The sequence below is a fragment of the Syngnathus scovelli genome, chromosome 7 (genome assembly GCF_024217435.2).
Source record: "Syngnathus scovelli strain Florida chromosome 7, RoL_Ssco_1.2, whole genome shotgun sequence".
Lineage (NCBI taxonomy): Eukaryota > Metazoa > Chordata > Actinopteri > Syngnathiformes > Syngnathidae > Syngnathus > Syngnathus scovelli.
In genome coordinates, this window is record NC_090853.1 from 18,923,751 (window position 1) to 18,950,137 (window position 26,387).

The following is a 26,387-nucleotide window of genomic DNA, read 5'->3' on the forward strand; positions in this document are numbered from 1 at the left end:
TCAAGAAATAGCTCCGTATGTAGTTGCTGGTTATTGATCAGAAAACTAACTACTGTATTTTCCGCAGCATAAGGTGCTTCGGGTTAAAAGGCACAAACTCAATTTGCAGGGTCTATTTTGTATTTGATCCACACATAGGGTGCACCGCATTATAGGGCGCATGCATACCATGATTTACGGTAAACAAAAAAACGTCACGGGAGAAAGAAAGTGAGTTCGGTTGTACTTTATTCTACTGTTTAACCATGTACTCTACTGTACTCACATTATTGTTAATCGAGATTCATACGCAAATCTGTCCACGTCCTCATCTTCCGTACCCAAATTAAACAGTTGGGCAAGTTTGCCATTAAACATGCCAAGTTCCTCCTTGCCATTGTCTCGTTGCTCTTCTGCAATGATCCTGGCTTTCCAGAAAGCTCTAATTGGGCCTCGTAAGCATGTCTGTGCCATTTTAGAGGGTCCTAATGCTGTTTTCGTTGCACAAACGATAGTATTTTTTTTATCAATGGCGGCGGAGGTAGGTACTCAACGTGTAACATACAGTCCTCTGATTGGTTTACTGCCCCAATCTACGTAAAACCTAATGTCCTCTGATTGGTTCATCGGGTCTACATATTACGCTTGTATATTACGTGTCTGTGTGGCGGAAGCAACACAAAACAACTTTACAGATTTTGGAATTTTGTCCACACAAAAGCACCTTTGTTTTTTTGAGAAAATTAAAGGCTTTTAAGTGCGCCTTATGGTGCGGAAAATACAGTAAATGTAGCATATTTATTCTGATATGCGATAGTCCAGTATTTTTAAAAAGAAATCTGAGTCAGTGTAGCAGATTTGTTTTGTTTAATAATAATCTCATCTTCAGTTGCATTTACTCCACATATTAATTATATCTACTAAATTTTTTGAGTGATTTGAATTTAGGATTACTATTGCATTACTTAAAAATTCTAATTAAATCAACTCAATTTTATATTTCAATGTAGTTGAGTACCATCTACTTAATTCTTTAATTACATTTACTTAATTCATGATGTAAATATAAATGATTTCACAGCTTTCAAATTTACTCAATACTTTTAAGTGTAAAATGTTACACAGATTAAAACGAGCGGAGCATGGTTTATGTTTTTAGATTGTGGATTTTAGTTTTTTGCGGGTGGTCCTGGAACGCATATCCCGCAAAAAACTGTATAATGTTTAAGGTCCTGCCTTTATTTGATATTGTGTGTATTATGTGTGTCTGTGTGTATTGCTAAAATATCACTGCTAAGTAAAATAAATAAAAAATCCTGCATGCAGTCTCACTGTATATTTCCCTGACGGAAAAAATAGACAAAAATAGGAAATCTCAATTATTTCAAGAAATACATTTCTATTGGTTGGTAGATTTTTGAATGGGATGCGATTGAAAATTTTGATGCAACTAACTTTACCTGCCATGAAAAAGAAAAATTGGCACATCAGGGCAACCTGTGTAAAAAATTTAGTCCTGAATTTAGCTCTGTATATGTATTAAAGTGAAATTATTGTATAGTTTGGATAAGTTAACATCCCTTGGCACAATTTGTAATCAGAGTAGCAGACCTGTAGCCATTTTTACCTGTGTGTGTTAATGTGTCTATTATCAGGCCAAACATTCAAGGCTAACGTTTTGATCAGCGCCATTCGAGTGATTTCAGTTACTCTAATAATTCAAAGTGTAGTCACGATTATGTCGTAAAACCAGTTGACCAATAATGTCTTAAAAAGTCATATTTACTACAAATTTGCTAATATTCCTTCAATTCTGTCTGGGTATGTAAACTTATGAGCAGATCTATACATGCATCTGCTTTCACAGTCATAACGAACAGCCCTGTCAGGAAGGCCATACAACAACATGGCACGTGACAAAAAGAAGTGTGACAACCTTGCCATAGTGTTTACCTGGATTTGATGATGGCGATTCAGCGTTGTTCGGACATTGCTCTTGGCTGGTAATGGTGTCAGAGGGCTTAATGTTGTTGCTCATACTCTCAATCTGGAGCTCTGCCTGGGGCCTATGGTTTTGCGTGTTGCTTTGAGAGCACATAATTGTGGATACAGGGTGATGTTTTGGACTGCGAGCTTCTGTAGCGCTCTCAGGCTCCTTTTTCAGTGTTTCTGTTCCTATGTGGTTCACCAGGTCACAGGCAGCTGATTCAAGGGTGTCTGTGCAGGGCTTCAGTCTGTGCTGTTGGACTTCCTGTACGCAATACTGGGATTCACTGTTACAGTCTAATGGTCCATTTGCTATGGAAGGGTGACACTCCTCTGGTAGAGGTCCATTATGTTTAGTACAGCTCTGGCAGGGTGGCATGTTGCATTTAGAACCAACCTGCTGTGATAATGTGTCCCGTGTTAGAGAGGGCCCATCTGGGTCATCAGATGTACTGCAAATTTTAGAGCACGGGCCAGGAGAAGAAGTCCTTTGTAAAGAAGGTTTTCTTCTCACATCCTCTGGCACTGTACAAGATTTACACACATCTTTATCGTCAGAATCCAACTGTGCGGATGGTGGCTTGGATGAAGTATTCTGCTTGGTGGACAAGTGTCGCATGATGCTGCACTGGAGCGCGATGACATCCTGAAGCCACTGTTTGAAACATCAAGACAAAATTTTAATTAAAATATTCAATTCTATGTATCATGGTATATTTATCTATGAAAGGGCTGCTTATATATGCATTTTCAGGCCTTATATTGAGACATATTTAAGCCCAATTTGCATAACATTTTCTTACAGGACGTGAAAAATTGCTTGTATACAATATTGCCTACCTACACCTCAAATGTGAGTATATAATCTTTTGTGAGATGCCCAATTCTGGTAATGAGTCTGTATTTGACACCTAATAATACACGATGCCTCCCCTGCTTTCTCCTCCCAAAACTTGGCTGCTAGGCCGGGCAAAGATCTGAAACATTCAGACCACAGAAGAACTACACAGTATGGAAAAAGTGCAGAATCTGTGAGTTTTGTTCACGCTGTCTTTATGGGTGGTCACGTGCAGCTAAAAAAAAACAGCTACTCAACAACTCTACCCCTTGTTGTAATGATAATGCAAAGTTCTACTAGGGACTGACCCTGCAATACAGAGGGGTGAATAGTGGCTCATTCACATGAGAATAGACTACCCTCTGCTGGCAGTTTGGCTCACTACCACTGCTCAAGCACTTTCAAATAAAGGGGTGCGGCATCAAACCCATATCAACTCCTCACAATTAAAATTTTTTTATCAAAAAAACAAAATCTCAGTCACTTATGAGTGACACAGACAAGATATTTCTGTTCTTCTGCACTTTTTTTTAGTAAATTTGTTAGATCTAAACCAAAAAACAAACTATCGTATTTTTCGCACCATTAGGCGCACTTAAAAGCCTTTAATTTTCTCCAAAAACGAAGGTGCGCCTTTTAATAAGGTTCGGCTTGTGTGTGGACTGAATTCCAAAATCCGGAAAGTTGTTTTGTGAGGCTTCCGTAATATACAGGTGTAATATGTAGACCCGATGAACCAATCAAAAGACATTACATTTTACGTAGATCGGTGCAAAAAACAACAACAATCAGAGGACTGTACATAACGCGTAGAGCAGGGATGGGCAAATAATTTTTACAAGGGGCCACATGAAAAACCTGAGTTGTGTCAGAGGGCCACACCTACGATAACTTAAACCTGCTCAATTTCCTTCCATTGTAAAATGCACTAAATTATTTATTTTAAATAGCTGGTACTGGTAATTAGAAGAATACAATTATTCTGTTTATATTTATATTAAGCTATGTGAAATTGTGGTGTATAGGTCAAATAAAAAAACAATCATTAATCAGTACAATTTATTCTTAACTTCTTTAACTTTTCCTCAAATGACAAAGCCGCTGCATCTCTGGGTGTGAAGTTTGATAAAAAGTCCTTGTTGGGCTTGCAGTTTTGCGACCAATGCATCAGCCTCTGTTGCGCGCTGTTTATCAGATAGATGTATTATTTCTCATGCTCGGTCGTGTAGTGACGACTCAAATTATATTCTTTAAACACAGCGACCCGTGTACCAAAAAATCAGGCACACGGCTTTACCTTTCATTTCTGTAAAGAAATACTTGGCAGTCCATGTCTTGTTGAAAACACGGCACTCCTTGTCAACTTTTCTTTTCTGAGGGTCAGCACACATTTCGAGGGCAGCATTACTTCGCGCTGTTCACCTTCACTCACAGCTCACATACACGTATGCTACACGGAAGTGCGACGCCTTTCAAAATAAAAGTAAAACAGTTGTATTGCACGCACGACACAGATTTTTTTTTTTTTTAAATTAGGTTGTAATCAAATATAATTTACGATTGGCCTCATACGAGCCGGACAGGGACGCACAAAGGGCCGGATGTGGCCCGCGGGCCGTATTTTGCCCAGGGTCTGGCGTAGAGTATGTACCTCTGCCGCCATTGATAAACAAATACTATCTTTTGTGCAAATCTGTAAAGTTGTTTTGTCTGGCTTCCGTCACACAGAGTTGTAATATACAGACGTAATTTGTAGACCCGACGAACCAATCAGAGGACATTACGTTTTACGTAGATCGGAGCGATAAACCAATCAGTGGACTGTACATAACACGTAGCGTACGCACCTCCGCCGCCATTGATAAATAAATACTATTGTTTGTGCAACGAAAACAGCATTAGAACCCTCTAAAATGACAGAGACAAAGAGACATGCGAGGCACAATTAGAGCTTTCTGGAAAGCCAGGGTCATTGCAGAAGAGCAACGTGACCACGACGAGACAATGACGAGAGGGAACTTGGCATGTTTAATGGCGAACTTGCCAAACTGTTTAATTTGGGTACAGAAGATGAGAATTTTGATGGATTTGCGTATTAATATCGATTAACAATGTGAGTACAATACAGTACATGATTAAATAGTAAAGTAGAACGGAACGGACTGCCTTGCCCCTATGACTTTTTTTACCGTAGGTCATGGCATGCATGCGCCCTATAATGCGGTGCGTCCTATGTGTGGACTAAGTACAGAAAACCCCCCGGAATCAAGTCTGCCCCTTTTAACAATCATTTTGATTCCATCTTATTTTTGGGGTATGGCTCAGTGGTAAAGGTGGTCATCTCCCAAACTAGATGTTGAGGGTTCGATCCCCAGCCACTGTGACCATGTCAAAGTATCCATAAGCAAGATACTGAACCCCCAGTTGCTCCTGATGCTGCATCATCAGTAAGTGAATGAGGAAGTGTTTTAGAGGGCCTGAATGGGTGGAAAAGCGATATGCAAGTGAAAGACCATTTACCATTTATTTACCATACTTGACAGACTATAAGCCACTACTTTTATCCCATGGTATGAACTCTGCGGCTTTTAAAAGGAGAAGTCAAACTGATAATTTGCTTTCTAATAATTTTTTAGATATGCAACACCACTGGTTTAAGCAAAATATTCTGATTAATATCGTGTTTGTGAAATATGAATTAATAGTAATTTTCCTCCATTTTGGGGGCGTGGGGGGCATTTTGCCATTTGCTGCCGACTAAAAATTACATCAGAGTTGCTCAGGGCTCAGGTAACACCAATCACGCCTCAGCTCCTGAACTTCACACGACAAAACTCAAAACTATTCTAAATTTTTGTTTAGAATTGTTTTGTTCAGCCCTCACCGTTTTGTCTGTTTTGACACGCACGCCTGCCACCTGATTCTCGTTAGCCTGACCCACTGTGTAACGAGATGCCCGCACGACGCGAGCTCGCTGACGTGTAGACGTGTCACTGCTCCGCTCTGCTCTTCCCGTGCTGACGCGCCCCCGCAGCCTAGCGCAAGTTCATCCGCACAAGACTTTTATAATTTTATTTTTTAACACTTTATTATACTTTTAAACACTTTATTGTATCTTTAAATACTTTTTAAATAGCTTTAAAAAGCTTGCTATGCCCTTCTGCTTATTACCTCATCAAATGGCATTTATTACTTTTTAATGGCCTTATTTTATTTTACTACCTTTTAATACCTTTGACAACCCCGCGGATACCCTGCAATCAGTATGTTGTTACGAGGACCACGTCACACCACGTCAGCTGGGGCACTTCAGTGTTACTTTTTTGCCAGAATTAATTCCATTATTGAAATGCATTAAATGATCAAATTCATTTGTGAATTAATTAGGAGGCATCTAAGGATAAATTGTTTCTCCCACACTTTACGTTTACTGACAAAATGTCTGAGACATAACTAATGACTGTTGAGATGGATACAGAATGCTGAATCGAAAAGATGCACCCTTAATGAGTCTGTTAACGGTCTCGGAGAAATTACTCAAATCAACATGTGAATGTTATTTTGCACCTTCTACCTCTCTGGTCTCATTTGTAACTAAGAATAAAATTAATATGGCGGTCTAGGATGCATGTTTACAAATCGAGGCAAACCATCTGGCCGTACATCTTTGTTGCCTGCACGCGTGACTCCTTCCTGTGTCAATGTGTAAAAATTAAACATTTCCATCAATCTATTATCTATACCAGGGGTGGGCAAACTTTTTGACTGGCGGGCCGAATTTGGTTCTAAATTTTGATCGGGGGGCCGAACCAGGAGCAGATGGATGTAGTGTTTGTGTGAAGTAATAGAAATGACATGTAAAGGTCATTGCATAAAAGGTTTGTACTTTTAGTAGGTAGTAAAGCATGGATATTCAAAAAAAGCTTTTTGAAAACAAATGCATTTATTAACAGCATTAAAAAAATATTTCACCAAAAAAACTATCAGTGATTCTCATTAAATACGACATTATTATGAATATTATTATGAATAATAGTTTCCATCACTTCAGCGCCTGCAGGTCAGATTTATGAAATATGTTTATCTAATAAGGCGAAATCACATCAAACGGCAAACATTGTGACCAAATACATCATCTTGAAGAATCAGTGAAAGAATACTTCTAAATAAACTAATAAAGAAATCCTATTGTATTGTTGGTCTCCCTTTTTTGCAAGTGCATCATGGTCTGGAGTAAAATTTGTTGAGGTAATTCTTAAGATAGAGCCGAGGTGTTGGTCCGTTAACCTAGAGCTGTGACGGGCTTTGTTGACGTTCATGTGGCTGAACGTCTGCTCACACACGTAGGTCGAGCCAAATTGCCCTCTCTTTTTTTTTTTTTAAACACTCAGCACTCAGTGTCCACCTTTCTTTTCCTCGGGCCACTCATTTTAGTGGAAGGATTCCAGGGGAAGGTTTGTGGGTGGCATTAACGTAAAACTGTATCTGAAAGCTCAGCGCGCGAATTACGAGAATGCTGACGTCACAGCCCACACTCGAAATTCGGCACTGATGGAAATACAGCGCCGAGTGCGCCGGGTCCGTCCTACTTAGTACGTACACGCACTTGTGAGTATGAACCGAGCTTTCTGACACGGCTTCCGGGAGTAAATGCGCTGGCGGGCGCTTGTTGGGGAAACATACTAATTGCAGGGAAAATGACCCCCAAAAAAGTTCAATAATACAATTTATTCAGGTTTGGCGGGCCGGATTAAACGGCCCCGTGGGCCGGATGTGGCCATCATTGGGCAGTAGGCCGGGGACACCCTGAACTGGTTGCCAGCCAATCGCAGGGCACACAGAGACGAACAATCATCCACACTCGCACTCACACCTATGTGCAATTTGGAGTGCTCAATTGACCTACCAAGCATATTTCTTAGATGCGGGAGGAAACCGGAGGACCTGGAAAAAAAACCACACAGGTACGGAGAGAACATGCAAACTCCACACAAGGAGAGCCTGAGGTGGAATCGAAACCGCACCCTCTAAACCAGGGGTCATCAAACTTTCTTAAACCGAGAACTACTTCCTGAGTATTAAGGCAAAGGGCTACCAGTTTGACACATACTACTGAAAGCCAATTTGCTCAATTTGGCTTTCACCATGTGTTATTATTGTCATTTCCAGTTCACATGTAAGTGTGATTTTAACAAGAATAGCAAAAATACAGTCAAACCTTGGTTTTTGACCACAATCCGTTCCAGAAAGCAGTTCGAGAAGCAAATCGGTCGAATTCCGAATCTATTTTTCCCATTACAAATATCAGAAACATTTTTAATCCGTTTCAAGACAAAAAAAAAACCCTGCCTTTTTTAAGCATTTTTTCATTTGCGCATATTTGTCCGATCGCGCAATTGCAGCGCACCGCCGAACGCACAACCGGAGCGTGTTGCCCACCGCGCAACTGCACCACGCTGGTCGCATTATTGTGACAGAGCCGTCGCTAAAATTTAGAAAATATTTTTAAAGTCCTGATGTACTTTCCAAAATTTAAGTGGACCTCAGTGCGCAGGGAGCTTTATTTTGTCCGATCGCGCAACTGCAGCGCACCGTTGAACGCGCAACAGTAGCGCGTCGCCAACCGCACAACTGCACCGCGCTGGTTGCATTATTGTGACAGAGCCGTCGCTAAAATTTAGAAAATATTTTTAAAGTCCTGATGCACTTTGCAAAATTTAAGTGGACCTCGGTGCGCAGGGAGCTTAATTTGGTCCGATCGCGCAACCGCAACGTGCCGGGCGCTCAGTCGCATTGCTTTAAGAGCGTCTTTGAGTTTTAAGATGGTTTTACTGCTCCCACTTGCTTTCTTTGGAGGCATGATTAGGGGTTAATACAATCCTCAAAGTAACGAAAATACAATAACAACGGAGTCAGTTGGCATCCTGTCACGTCTCGTCCCCAGTTTTGCTATGTGTCTAGGTTGCCATGGTTTCTGTTCGCGTCGCCCCTCCTGCGTCACCTCAATTAATGTATCCACAGTCACCTGCCTCTTGTTACCTGTTTTAAGTCCTGTCTGCTCCTCACTCCCCGTCGGATCAATGATGTCGTCAGGTTTGTTGTATTACTGTCTTGCTGTCGTCATGTCCTACTGTCTTCATGTTTCACGTTCCGGTCAGTCAGTTTGTTAAGTCATGTCAGTTTGCCTTTTGAGTTCCCTTCAATAAACCCTGGTTCAAGCAGCATTTGGTCGCCCTGCTCCATCCGCTCCGTGACACATCCGGGCCGCGCGGTCGGGTTTTCTCGGGTCCTCCCGGCTCATCTCGCGAGGTTCGACCTCCAAATTTTGTCCGACAATCGAAGCAAAAAAAATCTCGAATTTTTTGTTCGAATTCCGATTTGTTCGAGAACCAAGACGTTCGAAAACCGAGGTTTGACTGTAAAATAAATACCGTGTTTTTCGGACTATAAATTGTGGGTATTTTTCATAGTTTGGGTGGGGGGGCGACTTATACTGAGGAGCTACTTATATGTGAATTTTTTCACAAATTTTAAAGATTAAAAAAAAAAATTGTGAAACCGCAATAAACGAACCGCGATGTAGCAAGGGATTACTGTAATTTGAATTTCAGGTGACACCAGCGGTGCGGCGGTTGTTTACATAAAGGACAAAGATTCGATCACGGGATGACAAAGATGACGAAGGGCCCCACGTACTACCAGCATCATTAGCGGCTTTGTTTGTAAGTGACACGGAGGACTAAGAGTTTGAAGGATTTAATGATTTGGAGTGACACAGAAGGTTTGAAAAACTATTATGGCTTTTACACACGCCCGGTCCTACTCTACGGAGCTCTCTTTCACCTCTGTGGATGGAAGTCGGGGGCCGGCGCTTGGCCAAGTGGCTGTCCAGGGACGGCGGATGGGGCTCGGACACTGCTCCTACGCACGCCCGGTCCTATTCTACGAAGCTCTCTTCCACCTCCGTGGCTGGAAGTCGGGGGCCGGCGCTCGGCAGCTAGCTGTCCGGGGACGGTGGATGGGGCTCGTACATCACTTTTACGCATGCCGGGTCTTACTCTACGGAGCTCTCTTTCACCTCCGTGGATGGAAGTCAGGGGCCGGCGCTCTACCGGGTGGCTGTCCGGGGACGGTGGATGGGGCTCGGACATGGCTTTTACGCACGCCCGGTCCTAATCTATGGAGCTCTCTTCCACCTCCGTGGCTGGAAGTGCCACCTTCTAGGATGGAAGTCCACGCCACCACACGCCTGGAAGTCGACGGCGGTGCTTGGGGCCGTGTGGTGGTGAACTATTTATGTTATAGTTATTTGATATATTTTATTTCGTGTAGCAACTTGTATATGTTTTTATTGTTACAGTTCAGTAGTTGTTGGCTCGTTGAACTCTTGTTTTGTTAAATAAAGAGCCGTTTACCAAACCCACGTCTTTCCTTGTACTTTGTTAACGCTACAATATAGTTATATACAAGATCTGTGGAATAACGACGAGACTGACGTCAGACGCGCACGTGCGGCGTTGTTGACAAAGGACGTGGAATTTGATCGACGGAATTAATAAGTTGGAGTGACACAGATGGTTTGATAATATTGTTGTTTATATGATAGTTATTTGATATATACTTTATATATCGTTATATGGGTCTGTGGAATATTTAGAATATTTAGACGTCAGCCGTGATCGATGGATTTGATCGATGGATTTAATGATTTGGAGTGATACAGATGGTTTGATAATATTATTGCTTATATAATAGTTATTTGATATATAATTTATATATCGTTATATGGGCCTGTGGAATATTTTGAAGTGCAAGCGCCGTCAGTAGTGCGCACCCGCTTTGTTGACATAAAGGACGATCGATGGATTTAATGAATTGGAGTGACACAGATGGTTTTATAAACGTGTTATTCATGTAATAGTTATTTGAATAACTCTGAATGTTACGTCAGGCCCGTTCTCAGCTCTTCGTTTGTTTTATGTCACGTTAGCATACCTATCATTTAGCCTGTTGTTTCTCGTTCATGTCTGTTCTTGGGGTTGGATTTTGTCGAATAAATTTCCCCCAAAATGCGACTTATACTCCTGAGCGACTTAAATATGTTTTTTTTCACGTTATTGTGCATTTTATGGCTAATGCGACCTATATTCCGGAGCGAATTTTAGTCCGAAAAATATGGTAGATGCAGCTCACTGACAAGTGCCGCTATTTGAGCTAATTTTAGAACAGTCCTGCGGGCGACTCATGCGGTCCTCACGGGCGACCTGGTGCCCGCGGGCACCATGTTGGTGACCCCTTCTCTAAACTGTGAGGCGGACGTGCTAACCAGTGCATCACCGCGCCACCCTAAATTAAGACATATGTACCGTATTTTCCACAGTTAGGCGCACTTAAAAACTTAAAATTTACTCAAAAACCCACAGTCTGCCTTATAATGCAGAGCGCCTTATACAGTTAAGGACAAAATTATTAGCCCCCCTTTGAAAATGTCATTATTTTTTGAATATTTCCTGACTGCTACTTCCTAGAGCAATGACATTTTTTCACAGCATTTATGAGCATATCAGATTTATTAGGAAACCTTCATTATACATAATTTTGCTCAGAAGCAGAACATTACATACAAAACCAAAAAATACCATGGCCAAAATTATTAGCCCTTTGGGAGTAATGGTTGACCTGTTGAGTTATACTCCAAAACATATACAACTCTAACAAGTTGTTAAAACTTTGCCAAGCTCTCAATGATTGACCTGAAATCAAATCTAGAGGTTGCTTTCAATATTACGCTTGGCTAAAGTTTACCTGTGGTTCACATTAGTCTGCAATCATGGTGAAAGGAAAATAAATTAGTCTTGACTTAAGAAAAAAAAATTATTGATGCTCACAAGGAAGGAGAAGGTTATACAAGTATATCAAAGCAATTCAAAGTCTCAAGAACTGCAGTCAGAAGCAATATAAAGAAGTTCAAGGAAATTCACACAGTACAGAACAACAAAGGCAGAGGCAGGAAGCGAAAGATTTCAAAATCTTTGGAAAGAAAGGTCGTCAGAGATGTATCAAAAGATCCACGACCAACTGCCAAGACACTAGTTAATGAATTGGGGAAGTCTGGAATAGATGTCTCAAGGAAGACAGTCACAAGAGCCCTCCACAGAAATGGTCTGCGAGGGTGCAGAGCAAGAAGAACTCCACTCCTTCAAAAGAGACACCTTTAAGCGAGATTGCAGTATGCTCAGGACAACATGGAGAAAGGCGATCCAATATTGGAAGTGTGTTCTGTGGTCAGATGAGACTAAACTGGAGCTGTTTGGTCACCGAGATGTAGCCTTTGTTTGGAGGAAGAAGGGAGAAGCATACAACCCTAAGAACACTGTCCTGACTGTGAAACACGGAGGTGGGAGCATTATGCTTTGGGGGTGCTTCAGTGCAGCTGGCACTGGGAATCTTGTCAGGATAGAAGGAATCATGAGGAAAGAAGATTATGAGAAGATTTGGAAGGAAAACCTTAAACAGTCTGCTTCGAAGCTGGGTTTTTGTCATCGTTTTGTGTTTCAGCATGACAATGACCCGAAACATACATCGATAATGGTGAAGGAATACCTTCAGAAGAGCAAAGTCAATGTTCTGAAGTGGCCTGCACAAAGCCCAGATTTAAACCCCATCGAAAACTTATGGAAACAACTGAAGACCAGAGTTCACGCCAGACGACCATCAAACCTCAAAGTCAAAGTCAAAGTCTCCTTTATTGTCAATTCCTCCGCATGTCAAGACACACAAAGAGATCGAAATTACGTTTCTCACTATCCCAGGGTGACAAGACAGAGTTCACAACGCACATACAAGTAAACAACACAGGAAAAATAACATAAGAAGTCAACATCAATGAACAAGATGGCGGCGCGTGCACACGCAGCGGCCACTCTCTGTCCCGTTCGGTGTTTTGTGAGTGTTTACTGAGTGTTTGTCCGGCAGTTTTGTGTATGTTCGTCTCGTGTGATACGTCGTGCTACTAGTGCGGCGGGCATGTTCTGCTCAACATCGGCGGAAGTGGGTTTTATGGCGTTCTGGACTTTGGTGCGGAGAGATTAAGGGCGCTCGGACTGCTTCGTCATGGAGCGACGCCGGACTGGCCTGCTCTTCCTCCCCCGGTTGGACTGCGTCGTGAGCTCGGACTGCTCCGTCCTGGAGCATTGTTGGGATGCGTCGGCAGCGGGTCTGCGAGGCAGCGGAAGAGGGGCCAGCGCGGAGACATCGGGCCAGGCTTGCGGCCACCCCACCTCGCCCAGCCGTGCCTTCCATTCTACTGGCGTACGTTCGTTCGCGGGACGACAAGATGGGTTGCGTTCGCCTGATAAGATCCACGAACCGGACAGTGCGTGCCTGCTGTGTGCTCGTGTTCACAGTGGCCTGGTTGACTGTCATCTTTCCGGACTCTGCTGTGGATCGGGAGCGGCTAGCGTGCTATCACTCTTATTGTTCATCTTCTTGTTTTATTTTTCCTGTGTTGTTTACTTGTATGTGCGTTGTGAACTCTGTCTTGTTACCCTGGGATAGTGAGAAACGTAATTTCGATCGCTTTGTGTGTCTTGACATGCGGAGCTATTGACAATAAAGGAGACTTTGACTTTGAAAAAAAAAAAAAAAAAAAAAAAAAATAAGCGTGATAGCACGCTAGCCGCTCCCGATGCACAGCAGAGTCCGGTAAGATGACAGTCAACCAGGCCACTGTGAACACGAGCACACAGCAGGCACGCACTGTCCGGTTCGTGGATCCTATGCCTGTCCGGTTCGTGGATCCTATCAGGCGAACGCAACCCATCTTGTCGTCCCGCGAACGAACGTACGCCAGGAGAATGGAAGGCACGGATGGGCGAGCTGGGTTGGCCGCAAGCCTGGCCCGACGTCTCCGCGCTGGCCCCTCTTTCGCTGCCTCGCAGACCCGCTGCCGACGCATCCCAACAATGCTCCAGGACGGAGCAGTCCGAGCTCAGGACGCAGTCCAACCGGGGGAGGAAGAGCAGGCCAGTCCGGCGTCGCTCCATGACGAAGCAGTCCGAGCGCTAACACCAGCAGCAAATCTCTCCACACCAAAGTCCAGAACGCCATAAAACCCACTTCCGCCGATGTTGAGCAGAACATGCCCGCCGCACTAGTAGCACGACGTATCACACGAGACGAATACACACAAAACTGCCAGACAAACACTCAGTAAACACTCACAAAACACCGAACGGGACAGAGAGTGGCCGCTGCGTGTGCACGCGCCGCCATCTTGAACCTGGAGGAACTTGAGAAAGTTGCCAAGGAAGAATGGGCTACAATTCCTCAGGAGACCTGTCTTAAGCTTGTTGAGAACTATACAAAACGACTGCAAGCTGTTGTCCAGCGAAAAGGATACACAATTGACTATTGATGTTAGGGGGGCTAATAATTTTGACCATGGTATTTTTTGGTTTTGTATGTAATGCTCTGCTTCTGAGCAAAATTACGTGTAATAAAGGTTTCCTAATAAATCTGATATGCTCATAAATGATGTGCTAAAATGTCATTGCTCTAGTAATTAGCAGTCAGGAAATATTCAAAAAATAATGAAATTTTCAAAGGGGGGCTAATAATTTTGTCTTTAACTGTATATGGATCAATTGATGAATTTGTTGATCCATACTGGTTGTACACAGCGCTCTGCCAAAATGTTTCAGTACGTTTTAGTACTAGTAAATTACAAGGTCACATCGCTTCCCAGCATTACGGCAACCGTGGTCAGGGAGCATCACTGAATAGCTGTTGTACCCGCGAGGCTATATCATTTCAAAATAGGGTGTTCCGTTCATGTTTTCGAGTGCATTTACGGCTCAATAACCAACGGAATCATCAATAAGCAGCACTAATGTGTTAAATCAGTCTTTAATCGGTTCCGATCACTTTTGTGGGAGACAGTTTGAGAAACGTGATTGTTTACAGGGGGCTGCCACCACACTTTGCTGAGGCTGATGGGAGTCTGCGAGCTGAGGCTCATGGGGGTTTGCGGGTGGCTAATGCTATAATGACAGCTGCTATAGGCACGAGGCTATTTTATTTCAAAATATGCTGCTCCGTTAATGTTTCAAGTAAATTTACGGATCGATATGGAAGGGAAACATAGGTAAGCAGTACCAATGTGTTCGATCAAACTTTAGTCAGTTCCGATCATTTTTTAGGAGATAGTTTGAGAAACGCGATTGTTTACAGAGGGCTCATTGGTTATTGGCTAGTGGATGCATACCGCAACCCTAGTCAACCTTAGTTCGTTGCAGAATAGCTTCTATTTTATGTGCCTTTTAATCCGGTGCACCCTATACAGGACTGTCTCAGAAAATTAGAATATTGTGATACAGTTCTTTATTTTCTGTAATGCATTTAAAAAAACAAAAATGTCATACATTCTGGATTCATTACAACCCAACTGAAATATTGCAAGCCTTTTATTATTTTAATATTGCTGATTATGGCATACAGTTTAAGAACTCAAATAGCCTATCTCAAAATATTAGAATATCATGAAAAAGTATACTAGTAGGGTATTCAACTAACCACTTGAATGGTCTAATCAACTCGAAACACCTGCAAGGGTTTCCTGAGCCTTGAAAAACACTCGGCTTGGTTCAGTAAACTAAATCACAAGTATGGGGAAGACTGCTGATCTGGTTGCTGTCCAGAGGACCATCATTGACACTCTCCATCAGGAGGGTAAGACACAAAAAGACATTTCTCAAAGAGCAAGCTGTTCACAGAGTGCAGTTTCAAAGCACAGCCACAAAAAGTCTGTTGGAAGGGGGAAATGTGGCAGGAAACGCTGCACAACCAAGAGAGATGACCGCAGCCTTAACAGCTCTGTGAAGAAGAGTCACTTCCAGAATTTGGGGGAGCTTCAAAGACAGTGGACTGAAACTGGAGTCCAGGTATCAAAAGCCATTGTTCACAGATGTGTCCGGGAAATGGGCTACAATAGCCTTATTCCCATGGTCAAGCCACTTCTGAACTCAAGACAACGGACCAAGCGTCTGACTTGGGCTATGGAAAAGAAGCACTGGACAGTTCCAGAGTGGTCCAAAGTCCTCTTTTCAGACAAAAGCAAGTTTTTTATTTCATTTGGAAGTCAAGGCGCCAGAATTTGGAGAAAGGTTGGAGAGAAGCAAAATCCAAGTTGCTTGAAATCCAGTGTGAAGTTCCCACAGTCAGCGATGGTTTGGGGAGCCATGTCAGCTGCTGGTGTTGGTCCACTGTGTTTTATCAAGTCCAGAGTAAATGCAGATTTTAGAGCACTACATGCTTCCGTCTGCTGAAAAGCTCTATGGAGATGATTTCATTTTCCAGCATGATCTGGCACCTGCCCACAGTTCCAAAACCACCAGTAAATGGTGTACTGACCATGGCATTACTGTCCTCAATTGGCCTGCCAATTCCCCTGACCTGAACCCCAGAGAGAATTTGTGGGGTATTGTGAAGAAGAAGCTTAAAGACACCAGACCCAACTATGCAAATGAGCTAAAGGCTGCTATTGAAGCATCCTGGGCATCCATAACACCTCAGCAATGCCACAGGTTGATTGCCTCCATGCCACGCCGCATTGATGCAGTAATCTGTGTAAAAGGATTTCCAACCAAGTACTGAGTACATTAATGGACATTTTCAAATGTTTGATTTTGTTTAGCTGTTTTACATCATTTTTTTTTTTTTTACTTGGTTTGAGAAAATATTATAATTTTTCGAGACAGGATTTTTTAGTTTTCTTAAACTGTAAGCCATACTCAGCAATATTAAAATAATAAAAGTCTTGCAATATTTCAGTTGATTTGTAATGAATTCAGAATGTATGACATTTTTGTTTTTTTAATTGCATTACAGACAATAAAGAACTTTATCACAATATTCTAATTTTCTGAGACAGTCCTGTATATGAAATAATTTCTAAAATAAAAAATTCTATGAGGGTGCGCCTTATAATCCAGTGCACCTTATGGTGCAAAAAATACGGTAGTATTATTTAAAAACATCTGTATAACTGTATAGTTTGTATTCCGATGTATGGAATAGTTATTTGTGTAATGGCGGTGGCTGCTGTGCCAGCTCCAACTTTTCGGGTTTTCAAGCCTATTCAGGCTTCCAAGCAGCTCCACAAGATAAATTAAGAATGTCAACAATTTGAACCCCATTTTATTTGAACACAATTTGAATCTTACCTCCTGCTGTTCAGCATCTGTGGTGAGGTGCTTTGAGGAGTGATGTTCAGGGGGACCATTACAAACTAACTCCAATTGGCGCACCCCTGCAGGATGTAGAATGGAGGGTGGATTCCTGTACTGGGACTTGATGGCATCTGGTACCTGAAAACAAAACGCAATTGTTACAAAAACAATTGTAGAAGATGGACAACAATTTAGGAACTTCAGAAATATACCAGTTTATCTGAACAAATGCAAAAACACACATTGTACTGTGGCACAGTCTACCTTGATAGTCTTTTTGTTGCACTGCTGAGTGGTCCGACAGTTTGGTGAAAACTGCCGATGGACTCTGCGAAGAAAGTCCAACTTGACTGCATGTTGGGACATTCTGTCTTGAAACTCATCGAAAAGCTGACATCGACTGGACAGGCTAAGGCTTCTCTGATTTAGCTAAGCAACCAAAAATGCACAAAAAAAAACACAAAGCTAAGCATTGTGTTTAACCAGAAGACGTTATTTGCAGTTCTACGCCACTCACCACTAAATGCTCAACGTGATTTGGGCACATCCATTTACCAGCAGGTAAAGCTGTAAGTGGTGGGTCCAGACAGTCCGTGTGGAACAGGAGAGGACAGTAGTCGCACTGTATCAAGGGAGCCAACCTGCAACTTCTACAGCGAGTAATAAAACACAAATACAGCAAAACAATCAAGAATATAAGAGATCTATTTATATGTCTGTACATATTTTGGTATATCAGAATACCTGTTGCATGAAAAACAGACTTTGACTGGTAATGGCACCAGACCATTCGGATCGAGTTCATATTGCGATCGCCTGAATGGCCTGCCAAGCAATTCCTCCTTTTTCCTTCGTTTACTGCTGCCTGAAAACAGATAACGCGTTTGTTACCAAACTTTGTAAAAGTGATAAACCTATTACAACAATGGTATTTAATTTTGGGCCCAGAACCAATCCCCTGAGTGGCCCAGCCTGTCAGTTTTAAATTGCATTCAAGAGATGCAGAGGGTTATCACAAAGATAACAAAACTTCCTACAGTATTTGATACTGTGAATGTAACACTTGCTTCACCTACCCACATAGCTGACGGTGCTAAAAACCCGAACAGTGGTAAGATACTGGGGGTAAAATCATGTCCATTTCGACTTTGAAACATGAAATTGACATTAAAACCTGTCGATGCACTGTGTATGACCTAGCTACATTGCTTGATGTAAAAACAATTGGCCCAACCGAAATCGTAATTGAATATTATTGTATTACAAGATAGAATTGCATTAGCTGACTTTCATTTGACAATGCTTTTTAGGTACTGACTAACCTGGCAATGCAGTGGTACATGTAAGTTCGCTAGGTAGCTGGAACTGTGTAGGATTTCTCTCCAAAGCGGCTGCTATGAGCAGCTGAAAGGGCCTCTTGAGAAGACGTGGTGCTGGAGAAGATAATACAGTATTCTCCAGCTCAGTGCCCTGAACATCATCCTCAGGCTCAGGTGCCTCCTCTTCTCCATCATTCTGCTCCTCTGAGGGGGTAGGGGTCGACGAAGTATTGGAAGTTGGCGTGCCTGGCCGGCTGCTTGGCCTGCTGCTACTCCTACGGTCCAAGAGGCGTACCTGGGCCACGCGAAGACCAGGCCCTGCTGCTCCAGCCCCTGGGGGAAGGCCATCAAGACGCAGTGGGCCAGTGCCAAGCTCCAGCTCCATAGCTGGAGAGGAAGCACGTTTATTAACAGAGGACTTTTCCAGCAGGCCGTTGGTCTGTTCAGACTTTTGCTCTCGCTTCTGAAAAAGATCATAAAAAAAACATTAAACCTTCATCAGAATTTTGTTTTGTCTGAAGCCCATCAGCAGTGCAAAGAGATTTGGTAGAGGGCCAAATCTGATCTACAACACACCTTTTTACGAACATTGCAGCGGTGGCACATCCATTCTCCTGGAGGAAGCATCTCTTCACTCAGGGGTGGGTTGCTATGCCAAATGATGAAACAATCAGTCAATAAGTCAGTTATCAGTTTTTAATAAAAGTTATTGCACGTCTTTGCGATGAGCATATTGCACGTACCATCATCACAATGACATTATTTTTTGTTATATCGTGCAACCCTTTGAATGTGTAGATAAGTGTTTGACATAAATATTGAGGTTCCGACAAAGCATATTTCTCAAAGTTACTATTAATGAAGGATGGACTAAGATGCTCTGTGTTGAACATAATATAAAATAGGTAAAATTGAAAGAAGAGTCATGATGGGGCCACTTGACAAACTGACACAAATAGAAATAACATGCGAAATGCTACGAGGATACGACACTACATTTAATTAAGATACGAAACACAAATCATTGCAGGTTAACCACATGTGGAGATTGCTATTGCATTGTGTTTTGTACCAATTAGTCCAAATGTCCAAGTTGCAATGATGTTAGTAGTAGAAATGCAGTCCGAGAAAACAGCCTTTAAAGCTGACTTTCCAAAACTTACACTATATTTAAAAAAAAAAAAAAAAATCCCCCCCCCCCACACACACACACACACATGAATAAACAAGCTACATTTTAAAAAGCTTAGTAGGATGGCGTTGAATGAGAAAGGAGCAGGAAGGTCGCCATATGTAAACAGACTCCATTTATGGCAATGGCTGCAGCTCCACTGGCTGTGACGCGTCAGAGTGGGATGGCCGACTGTACATTCAATAGAAATGAACGGAAAGTGGACTTTAAACCGATGAAGAAGAAGAAGAAGAAGAAGGACAACCAAAGCGCACAGACTTATAATTACAGAAAATGAATAATTTAACATATTTATAATTATTCATTCTATACAACCAGATTAGAAATCTGGCTACAGTACACAACACATTGACCACATATTTTTTTAGGTTTAGGCGTAGCCTTTAAAGCAACTACTGCACATAACATAAGAGTAAAAGTAGTTAGTATTTGATAGGTTGGACAGGGACTGCATTGGGAAATGTCAATATACAGTACGTTGATAGCTGCACTGGAAATAGCGCAGTTTAAAGAAGTATTCGCAAAACATTTTCGTGCAAGAGCACAGTACATGTTGCTTATCAACTGTGACATTCAGGCATCCTCTGGGAATGTTTTATAACAGCAAAATAAACATTTTCCTGAAAAAGACAACAAACACCAGCTTCTCGGGTAGAAGGTATACAGTGGTACTTCTACTTACTAACACCTATACTTACGAACTTTTTGAGATACGAACCGGTGCCTTAGGATTTTTTTTGCATCTACTTTTTGACTTCTGAACCGACGCACCAGCCACCCCCCTCCGTCCCACCGCCTTGTCTCGTTTGCCATTCCCTGTTCGTCTCGGCGCATTAGCAATGTAAAAACAAGTAGTGTAGTCGAGTATGTCTGAGACTATCAATAGAAACTCGAAATCATAAAGGAGTTTGGCAAATGCATGCGTATTGTCGCGCTCGCGACATAGTATTGCTGGTGTTGTGCCAAGTAGGTATCCCCTGCTGTGTGAAAAGCGGAAACCTTTGCCGTGCGGCAGACAGTACCAGCTTGTTTTCAATAAAAACATGAAGAACACACTTTTGTGTTTGTCAATTTCTATCTTTAAATGTTTTCACTTGAATTTTGCAGGCGGCACAGTGGCGCACGTGAGCATGCACATTGCAGGAAGTACGTGAAAGCATACAATTATTTATTAGCCTGACTTTTTCTGTGTCTTCTCGGGGGTAATTTTTAGTATAGAAAACAAGAACAGATTTCCCCTTCCCTAAGCAAAGTTAGGAGGTCAAGAATAAAGTGGCATTTAGTTATAAACATTTGAAAGAGCAAAAATAAAATAAATAAAATAAAAGAGTAATTGGGCAAAAGGAGTGACTTTTGGGATAGTCCGGCATGCATTATTTGCTTTTACATTGATTCCTCTGGGAAACGTTGCTTCTACTTTCAAACATTTCTACTTAAAAACTTGATCGCAGAACCAATTAAGTTCGTAAGTAGAACTACTACTGTACATGATGTTCTTAATGAGTTTGATCAAGTGCAATTGGTTTTAGAGCAAAATAATGACAACTTACCAGCACTGGAGGTGGAACGCTGCAGGGCAGTGATCACAACACAACAAATCCCCTCCTTCTCTGCAACTATCGCAGGTGTCGTGGTTGGTGGCCCTGCCGCTTCTACGGACGTCTCTCCCCAACTTCCGACTTCTCTTTTCAACCTCCTCAGACTTTGGTGGCGCCAAAAGTGTCTGAATTTGCTGCAGATGTAGTTTGCACCAATCGGTCACTACTTTCCAGTATACTTCAATAATTTGTACATAGAGTATAGCATATGTCCACGGTTGCCATTCCAAGCAAGGCTTGAAGGGTTCCTGTGGCCTCGTTAACCGCTTCCAACAGCAAGACTACTATAGATTGCTAGGAAATGTACAATGAAATAGGAAGCTGAAAATATAAACGATTACATATTTACATTTTTAATAGTACTAGAATGTAAACTGAGCGTTTGGGCCAAGAAACCTTACCTCCATTAAGCCCCCAGATGTATCCAAATCGTACACAATCGTCGGGGTCTCCATTTTGTTCCACATTCATCCAGGGCAAACGTAACAATTAAATGGGCAATCCAAATTATCACTGGATACGTGATAATGGGTGTCAGTCCAACAACGCCAGCAATGCCCGTTTACGTATTTTAAAATGATTTGAACAACGGACTGCTGCCCAAGAAACGCTGGCTATAGTTAGCCGGCTAATGGGCTAACGACGACGTCAGGCAGTCAAGGTTGCGGGGCGAGCGGATTCGTTAGCTTGTCTTACGTACCACGCAAAATCAAAACTGAGCGACAATCGCGTTTTAACACACTGGATTCTTCGAACTACCATTTAACGGTAAGAGCAATACAATATGGCGTATTTTGTGTCCAAACACGCCTGTTGTTTACTACAAACCACCTATCTGCGGCCTAGCTGGCCAGCCATGATTCTTGTTTCTGCTCCTGCAAAAACGAGCCCTGTAAATCTGCAAACCGATCCGCTTCCATTGTCAACAAAGGACGTAGTCTCAAAATATAAGCGATCCAAGATGCACGACTCCCAAAAGCGTGTGCAATATAATCCACTGAAAAGGTAAGCAAAGATGCAAATTTAGATGATGTTATCATGAAAACGGCAGTGCCTCCACACAGGGTGCTAGCAACATCCTCTCCCCTTTGGCTCAACCGCGAATCGCCGGCCAAGCATGCGCAGTGGAGCAGATGCGCTAATGTCAAGAAGGTAAATAGTCACTTAGTCGAGTGTATTTTTCGTTATTTCCGGTTACTAATACAGTACGTATATAACAGTACACAAATGTAGACAAATTAGCCACTTCTGCCTTATACCAACATCGTTTTAACAGCAATACGTTACTCTTTGAGCAGCGCACAAACAGTGTTGTAAATGGTATTTTTTGTCAAACGTTCACGACGAGACTATATTGACATTTTAGGTTGTCACTATAGGTTGACATTTTGATCGGAATATGCTTTCAACTGCGATAATCCAGTCGTTCCTTGCAACATCTCGTGGGAAACAAAAAGTACTGTTGGCACAAGGAATGAAGCTTGCAAAATAGATTTAATTTGATACCAAAAACACAATCGAAAATATAATGAATGCAGTAACGTGCGGTGAGGGTTGGGGTTGGTTAGGCACTGACTCAGAGTCAGATTTACAAACGTACTGTATGACGCTAAGGCACTGACTCACAAGTCAGATTTACAAGCATACATGGTTGTTATCCCATTCTTGATTAAATTTAATAACATTTTAAACACACCACTGTACATTTAAACACACCACTGCAGTATTCTTACCTTTACTTATAAATGAAGTATTTTTTAGAGTACCAATCCTTTTGAAATGAACGTGTTGTCCGTCCCGGGAGGCCCGTAGTTTGAATTAATCCTCGCAAATTTGGTCTTCCCTTACTTATGATTTCTTGCTTTGACTGAAAGTCAAGTTTTGAAAAATTTCTTATCTTCGAGATTATATCCTCCATTTTCAGGGGAAATAAAGCCAAATAGCAACGCGTTAGCACTGAATGTTGTTGGTTGTTTTTCTTTTCTTTTTTTTCTTCTTAATTTACTCGCGCATTTACTCGTGTCGTGAACTATTAGCCGCAGGCTCACTATCTTTGAGGCAAAAGTACTGGCTGCCTCAAGGCCCGTATTTTCCCGCTGACTGCAAGCACGCGCCGTTTGCACGCGCTCAGTACAGTGTGTGATTAGTGCACACGCTCACACACACGCCCTGAGAGGCACTACCCGTCACTGCCTCAGCCTCTATGATTCTCGTCTCCCGTTGTTATTTGAACAAGAAATACAGCTATTTTGACTATGAAAATGATCCAAATGTATAGGAAACACATCAAAATTGCATTAAAAGCATAGACCGCAGGACAGATATTATATTATGTTTTATTATATTATTCATTTTTTAACAACTTATGGTGACAGCTGAGGAAACCATGTTGAGCCCTTTACCGCCCCTGGTGGCAAGGTGAGGCACTGCCTCACCTGCCTCCTATGAGTGCACGTGCCTGAATGAATGTCCTGCTTACCCGATCGTTCGCAACATAGATTAGGAGTAGGAAGAGGTTCAAAATTTATCCGAGTCTAATAGCCCCTCATCTCTACTTCACAATCAATAATCATCTATGGGCGGCATGGTGACGCACTGGTTAGCACGTCCGCCTCACAGTTGGGCGGGTGCGGGTTTGATTCCATCTCTGGCCCTCCCTGTGTGGAGTTTGCATGTTCTCCCCGTGCCCGCGTGGGTTTTCTCCGGGCACTCCGGTTTCCTCCCACATCCCAAAACATGCTTGGTAGGCCAATTGAGCACTCCAAATTGCCCGTAGGTGCGAGTGCAGATAATCGTCTCTGTGTATCCTGCGATTGGCCGGCAAGCGGTTCAGGGTGTCCCCCCGCCTATTGCCCAATGACGGCTGGGATAGGCTCCAGCACGCCCGCGACCCCCGTGGGGAGAAGGGGTACAGATAATGGATGGGTGGAAGTCTCCATGCATCCATGGATGGACGTTATACTTTGTATCACCCATTTGGCACAATTCAGTAAATGTGCAGTAATTTTAGGCCTGTATTTATAATATTATTATAACACACGTTATGTAACATATATATATTATACATGATGCGTGGTTTTGGGAAGAAATTGAGATGTGATTGACTTTGGCCCACTAATAATGTTGCACTATACAGTGGATTTTCATTTTAATCACTACATATTCCCCTGCGCGCCCCCTTCCCTGGCATTTCCCCTTGTCATTCAGTTTCTGTGCACAACTTCTTAGCAAGCATGGGCACCCGGTCTGCAGCTGAAGTGGGCACTAAATTGCCAATTCTCCTGAAGGTCCAAGTTAAATTGCCAATTCACAGTGATAAACAGTGCTAAAACCGCTTTGCAGCGCAATTTTGTTTGTGCGGGGGTGGGGGTAGTGTTGGCTCGTACGTGAACGATTCGTTCAGAAAGAACGACTCTTTTCAGTGAACGAGAGTGAACGAATCACTTCCGAAAGTGATTCGTCCTTTTTTTCCGTTCATATAACTTCAACCAGCAGGTGTCGGTAATTCCCATTGAAGCTGGTGCCACCTCGCCGTAAAACAAAACGAAGAAGAAAATGACGTAACTTCCCGTTCACGAACGAGTCGTGAATTGCATTTCCCGTTCACCAACGAACGAATCACTCAGTGAGTGATTCATGCATTTCCAGTTCACCGCGAGAGCGGATCAGTGAGGGAACGAATCCTGGCTTTCCCGTTCGCGAATGAGCCAAGGAGTGAACTGCCTTCCTGTGCATCAACGGATCAGTCAGTAAATATGTCATAAGCCAGAATGTAGATTTACGATTTACTTATAGTAGGTTTTAAATAACGTGTATGCATATATGTATATGCCTAAATATTGTTATCCAATATATCGACTGCAGTTTCACATTAGCGTGCTGGTTTGAGATGTACTTTTATTATCATTATTATTATTATTTCAATAAACATTTATGTTATAACTTGTCTGGTGTTTTATTCCTTGTTTTTATATGCGCCAATCAAAACATAAAAATCAGACATTTGGTTAACTGCTTTATGTGACAATATGTATATGTGTTTTACGTTGTTATGAGTTGGTGTCCCCAAAATTAACAAATGTCGGCATAACGTTTTTTTTTCAACCTTTTATTCAAACACAAACACATTCGATATAATAACACCATCAACTACAAGCCAACAAATACAAAATTAAAACATCAATGTCAGTATAAAGTGTGTCGGTTGGCAATGGCATAGCGGCAATGCTGTCTGTCACTGACTCGTGAATCTTCGCGAACGACCAATCAGCAACTTCCCGTTAACGACCGGGTGAAAGACTATTGCCAGTGTGTAGGTCAGGGGTCGCCAACACGGTACCCGCGGGCACCAGGTCGCCCGTGAGGACCGCATGAGTCGCCCGCAGGACTGTTCTAAAATTAGCTCACATAGCGACACTTGTCAGTGAGCTGCATCTATTTATTTTACGGTCAAACCTCGGTTTTCGAACGTCCCGGTTCTCGAACAAATCGGAATTCGAACAAAAAATTTGAGATTTTTTTGCTCCGGTTGTCGAACCTCGCGAGATGAGCCGGGAGGACCCGAGAAAACCCGACCGCGCGGCCCGGATGCCGACTGACTTCGTTGTTATTGTATTTTCGTTACTTTGAGGATTGTATTAACCCCTAATCGTGCCTCCAAAGAAAGCAAGTGGGAACAGTAAAGCCATCCTAAAACACAACGACGCTCTTAAAGCAATGTGACAGTGAGCGCCCGTCGCGCTGCGGTTGCGCGATCGGACCAAATTAAGCTCCCTGCGCACTGAGGTCCACTTAAATTTTGGAAAGTACATCAGGACTATAAAAATATTTTCTAAATTTTAGCGACGGCTCTGTCACAATAATGCGACCAGCGCGGTGCAGTTCCGCGGTCGGCGACGCGCTACTGTTGCGTTTGGCGGTGCGCTGCAGTTGCGCGATCGGACAAAATTAAGCTCGCTGCGCACTTCGGTCCATTTAAATTTTGGAAAGTACATCATGACTTTAAAAATATTTTCTAAATTTCAGCGACGGCTCTGTCACAATAATGCGACCAGCGCGGTGCAGTTGCGCGTTCGGCGGTGCGCTGGAGTTGCGCGAGCGGACAAAAATGCGCAAATGAAAAAATGCTTTGAAAAGGCGTTTTTTTCTTTTTTTTTTTTTTTTTGTCTTAAACAGATTTTTTTCCGTTAATTGTAAGGGGTAAAATAGATTCGTAATTCGACTGATTCGCTTCTCGAACCGCCTCTG

General features: G+C 42.5%; 1 protein-coding gene across 3 annotated transcripts in view; it reads right to left on the reverse strand.

Annotated features, from left to right (window-relative positions):
• LOC125971901 (PHD finger protein 12) overlaps positions 1 to 22,264 on the reverse strand; it is a 48,898-nt gene extending 26,634 nt beyond the window's left edge. For 2 of the 3 annotated variants that reach the window (XM_049725049.2, XM_049725048.1), the window contains exons 1-9: positions 21,542 to 22,263; positions 21,093 to 21,274; positions 18,927 to 18,999; positions 18,354 to 18,813; positions 17,776 to 17,896; positions 17,549 to 17,681; positions 17,296 to 17,460; positions 17,026 to 17,169; positions 1,933 to 2,620 (exon numbers count right to left, since the gene is read on the reverse strand). In XM_049725049.2, coding sequence (XP_049581006.1) covers positions 1,933 to 2,620; positions 17,026 to 17,169; positions 17,296 to 17,460; positions 17,549 to 17,681; positions 17,776 to 17,896; positions 18,354 to 18,813; positions 18,927 to 18,999; positions 21,093 to 21,274; positions 21,542 to 21,607 — 2,032 coding nt within the window. In that variant the 5' untranslated portion in view covers positions 21,608 to 22,263. Of the gene's footprint in view, positions 1 to 1,932; positions 2,621 to 17,025; positions 17,170 to 17,295; positions 17,461 to 17,548; positions 17,682 to 17,775; positions 17,897 to 18,353; positions 18,814 to 18,926; positions 19,000 to 21,092; positions 21,275 to 21,541 lie in introns of all 3 variants that reach the window. The other variant, XM_049725050.1, reaches the window with a different exon arrangement.
• Between the last annotated feature and the right edge of the window lie 4,123 nt (positions 22,265 to 26,387).